This window comes from Hipposideros armiger, unplaced genomic scaffold (assembly GCF_001890085.2).
Source record: "Hipposideros armiger isolate ML-2016 unplaced genomic scaffold, ASM189008v1 scaffold_333, whole genome shotgun sequence".
Classification (NCBI taxonomy): domain Eukaryota; kingdom Metazoa; phylum Chordata; class Mammalia; order Chiroptera; family Hipposideridae; genus Hipposideros; species Hipposideros armiger.
The window spans coordinates 676075-681034 of record NW_017731683.1 but is presented as its reverse complement, the minus strand read 5'-3'; the positions used below and the strand labels follow the sequence as shown (position 1 = coordinate 681034).

Sequence of the window (4960 nt, the reverse complement as noted above, 5' to 3'; positions counted from 1 at the left end):
GACTTGTATTCATCTTTTGTTATTGGTATATATTGAGTATTACAATTTTAATAGTTTTTTCCTTTCTTAAAATGTGTATACATTTTTTTGGCACCCTGTGTGTGCATGCGTGTGTGTGTGTGTATATATTATACACACACATGCACGCACACACATATATATGTATATCTACATATACATACATACCACACACAATAGAATATTATTTAGCCATAAAAAAGAAGAAAATCCTGCTATTTGCAACAACATGGATGGACCTTGAGGGCATTACACTAAGTGAAATAAGACAGATGGAGAAAGACAAATACCATATGATCTCACTTATATGTGGAATCTAAAAAAAACAAAACATAGAAACAGAGAACAGATTGGTGTTTGCCAGAGGTGGGCGGGTGGGAAAAACTAGCACAGGACATCAAAAAGTACAAACTTCCAGTTATAAGATAAGTAAATTCTGGGGATATAAGATACAGCATTGTGACTATCTTTAACAATACTGTATTGTATAAGGGCCGGCCGAGTGGCTCAGTTGGTTAAGAGCTCGCTCAAGAGTGTGAGCTCTGAACAACAGCGGTTCAAGTCCTGGCTGAGCTGAGCTGCCAACAGATGGCAGGATGGCTCAGCTAAAAAGAAAAAAAAAATACTGTATTGTATATTTAAAATTGCTAAGAGAGTAGATCTTAAAATTTCTCATCACAGGAAAAAAATGTGTAACCATGTGAGGGGTTGAATGTTAACTAAATTAATTGTGATCATTTTCCAATATATATCAAATCATTATGTTATATACCTAAAACTAATACAATGTTGTATGACAATTATATGTCAATCAAACTGGAAAAGTATTTTAACCTAACAAAAAATATGCCAACCAGTCCTCCCTACTCTCACAAAAGTAAAGACCATCCTTATATCCTCCCAGCAGTCTCAGGGGAAAAAAGTTCTGCCTGGGATGTATCCTTTTACGTATGTCTTAGAATTAATTCTCTTTTCTCCTTTGTAAGGACCTCACTCTATTAGTCATCTTTTCCCTGACTCTCACATGGCTTTTGGAGCATCAACAGGCCCAATTTTCACCACCTTTAAAACAAAACAAGTAAACAACTACTAATAACACCACCACCCACCCCTCCACCCTCGCCCTTTGTCGGCTAATGGGTCCCTGTCTAAAAGGCCAACTCATCCGCTTTCTGGAATGCTTAACTTCTATTCACATTTCAACCTTAAGAATTATTTCTGGAAGTTCCACCATGACCACCAGACTCCTGCTTTATCCTGTGTACAACCCAAAGGCTGTGGAGAGGATGGTTCTCCTGTGTCCTTATGAAAAGGGGACATTTGGAGGCATCATGGGACACCAAGAGAACATCCTGTGAACATGAAGATGACCACCCACAAGCCCAGGAGAAGGCCGGGAAGAGCTCCTTTTTCACAGCCCTCAGAAAGAATGAACCAGGCAGAACAGGTGCTCAGGACAACCCCCTGGACTGAATGGCTCACGGCAAACTTCCTCAACTCTTCCATCTTTCTCCATCATTAAAAGGTTCTGTATGTAAGATGCTGAGTTGAAGTCATACTGGTAGAGCCCATCTTCTACCATCTGTCTCTTTCCACCCTTTGTCACAACATTTTATAGCTATCTCTTAACATGTTTTCATCTACAACTAGACTCTGAGCTCTAGGACCTAGTGTTACTTACCCTCACATTTGGAACACCTACAATTTAGACGGTCTCAAAATTATCTAAGGAAAAGGAAATAAGGAAGGAGGGAAGGAGAGGGACATCTTGTGAAGCAGGTGGAAGGTGAGATGTGGGGAGGGCTTGCGTAACACAGTAAGGTAAAAATTATGAAAACAAATGACACCCAATTCTAAAATTCTCACTTCATTTAATATAAAATGGTGATTTGTCAAAAGTTGAACACTGTATGTTTGGTTAAATGAAATACAAGTTCTTTTCTATATCTACCCAAACTCTTAAAGTTCACAATACATATTTTACGATAAATTGATTTTTCCCATTTACTTCCAGGGATCGTTATTGATCCTCATAGTAAGATTATATAATTTACGTATACTAAAAAGGGAAGCATATAGCAATAATATTCAAGTAACCTGATGCATTTGCCTAGGCCTTTCTGAGTAACTGAGCAGTATCATACAGGTAAATCATTTATCTCAGGACCTCCCTAAGAGCGAAGCAGAACAGCTGCTGTTATTTTCACTTTGAGATTGAGAAAACTGAACTTCAGAGAGGTTAAGAGGTGCGAATGCTTTGGAGCTGTGAATAAATTGAAGAAGAAGGTGAGGTAAAAGGAAGAAATATTAGATTTGCTTTTTTGAAAATGCTTCAGTGGTAGAAATGCAATCTTAATCAGCAACAACAAATACTGATTCAGCATTTACCCTCTTGGAACCTGGCTCTGTTTTTCCTGTGATAGAAATTTTATCAGAAGGAGGAGCAGGCATCACTTCATAGCTCGTCAGACAGCAATTTTTTTTTTTTGAGAGAGATCTGGGCCTTTCAAATAATTTATTCCCAGAGCATTTTAAAATTTTAGGGTGGCAGGAAAAGTCATTGTTACTATTTAACATCTAATACAGCTAGCATACATATTCTTGGTTAAACATGATACAGTAGAGAGTTTCCTTCTGTGTCTGAATGTGACTTACAGGGATTTTGGATAATTAATAGGGATCGATTCAGAAATAACCTTGTTTCCCCTCATCTGGTACCTTCACATGTCTTCTGTCTTATTCTGCCCAACTAGAGTTCCAGTCCACCTGGCTTCTTTTGTTTACCTGGCTTTCCTAGCTCTTTTTTTCAGATGCTTTTGTGTGGCCATCCTTCTGCCAATTTTAGAGCACCTGAAGCAACATCTTTTAAATCATAGAATCATGAATGAGAGGGATTTAAGAGACCTCTATGTCCACTGCCATTTAAATGTTAATAATATCTCCAGTACGCCCAGGCATAAAACACTGGATTGCAACAATGAAAATACTTGTTGCATTGAAGCAGTGCATTATGGATAATTTCTGACTCTTTCTAAAAAAAACAATTTTTAATGGATTATAGTACCTTGGCAATAAATAAGAAAAAAGTGTTATAGAGTCTTGCAATTGTGACACCTTTGCTTTGATGGCATAGTCTTGGTTACATAAATACGATTTATTTGACAGCAAATAAATTTTTATGTCAAAAAAAATGCCATCAGGAATAAAACTTCCATTTATAATTTGCCCCTAAGGAAAAATGTGGCCTATTTATCCACAATTTGTGTTGTGACTGCTTTCCACCTTGTTTTGACGAAAAGCAGAAATTTCTTATCATGCTGGCTTTCTTTCTCAGGACTAAACACTGGGAGGCAGGCCATGTGAGGAGACTCACCCACTCTTCCTCATCGTAGTCTGAATGATGGGGTATGGAGTCCTGCCTCCGCATTGGCGGGGGTGGGTCCTGGGGACAGCTGTCCTCTGTGCTGTTCTTCGGAGAGGGTGGCTTGTTCAGGACGCCTCCCGGCCTAGCAGTATAAAGTGCTAAAAGGGCGCTTCTGACCAGCTGATCCTTAAAGGCATGTACAAAAAGCTCTGTCTGGAAAGAAATTGGCAAGGATTAGAAACACGATGGAAGGCATCTCACCACACAGCTATGGGAAGGTCCACTGCAGATCCGTTGGCACTTCAGTGGTATGGGTGGTGGGAACAGTACAGCCCACAGACAGAGGGAATGGTTCACACCCATCAGAGGAACACCATTCGGTTCTGGGACGCTGCCAAGGCTCTGAGTCCTCCTGCTCTAAAAGTTAATACTGAGATTCTATGTGCACTGTAAACACCATCTGCCTCCTGGGCCCTCTCTTTTTCAGTTCCACAGCCTGTCTTTGGAGACGGACTTCACTGGGGATAATACCATCTACCTTTCAAGTAATTCCAAATATACCTTAAAAGAAAATGTGGTTGGACTGTGGATAGTCTCCATTTTAAACAGAGGTAAAGGCCAAGGAAAGAAAGACATGCCTTTTCAAAAACTAGAGGCAGGACACTTTTTTCTCTATTCAGCAGCGTGGACAGCTGCCAAGAGTAGACAGGACATAGGCAGGCTTCCCCATGAAAACATTTGGCTTTTATTTTTATTATCACCCTCTGTCTCCTCCACCAAATGGTTTCAGTGTTAACGAGGTTACTGTAACACTTGCCGCGGTAGGTCTTATAAGCTGATGGTAAATACCTAGAAAGTACTAGAGTTACGATGGCTTCCCCACAATAAAAGAACTTTATATCTGCACTTTGCAATTTCCTGATGAAATGTTTAATAGCTTCACCCTGTGATACTGGAGGGTGCAGTAATTGATTTTCTGTGTTACAATACACTTAACAGGCACGTGGCCTAACAATCTGTTCTAAGAGCAGAGAAATAACTCAAGCATTGACCGATATTGTTATCGTAGTCATACTTTCTAATCTGTTAGGAAGGGGCCCTTTAACTCATAGCATTATTTACAGTTGCAGTTGATATAGTCACCACAAAATGAGACACTCTTGGTTGTAAAGCTGTAACTCAAGCTAATCATTGATGGGTGCGCTCTCCACATGCAGTCAACAGTACCATGCCAAACTGCTGGTTACTAAATTGTCTCTAAATCATGCAATTAAAGAAAACCAGTTAAACCATGTGCAAAACAAGTGACTCATACAATAATGTCCTACTGCATAGTTACTTCTTTGCAACAGATCATAAAATCCTAGCATGGGAAGGAACCCTAAAGTAGACCTCTTTATTAACCAGATAAGAAAACTGAAAAGGAAGTGTGGTGACTTTTCCTAGGGCAGACTGTTTATCGGCAGCACACATGGATGAGACCCCAAGTTTTCTAACAAATTCAGTAGCTTCTCCCCTTACTCTAGACTACCTACCAGCCACTATCAGCCTCGTTGTTTTTATCTTTCGTCCCTTTCT

General features: G+C 39.6%; 1 protein-coding gene across 1 annotated transcript in view; it reads right to left on the bottom strand.

Annotated features, from left to right (window-relative positions):
- LOC109392502 (type II inositol 3,4-bisphosphate 4-phosphatase-like) overlaps positions 1-4960 on the bottom strand; it is a 285313-nt gene that overhangs the window by 38925 nt on the left and 241428 nt on the right. Inside the window, exon 12 of the mRNA XM_019661040.1 lies at positions 3392-3595. Coding sequence (XP_019516585.1) covers positions 3392-3595 — 204 coding nt within the window. The remainder of the gene's footprint in view (positions 1-3391; positions 3596-4960) is intronic.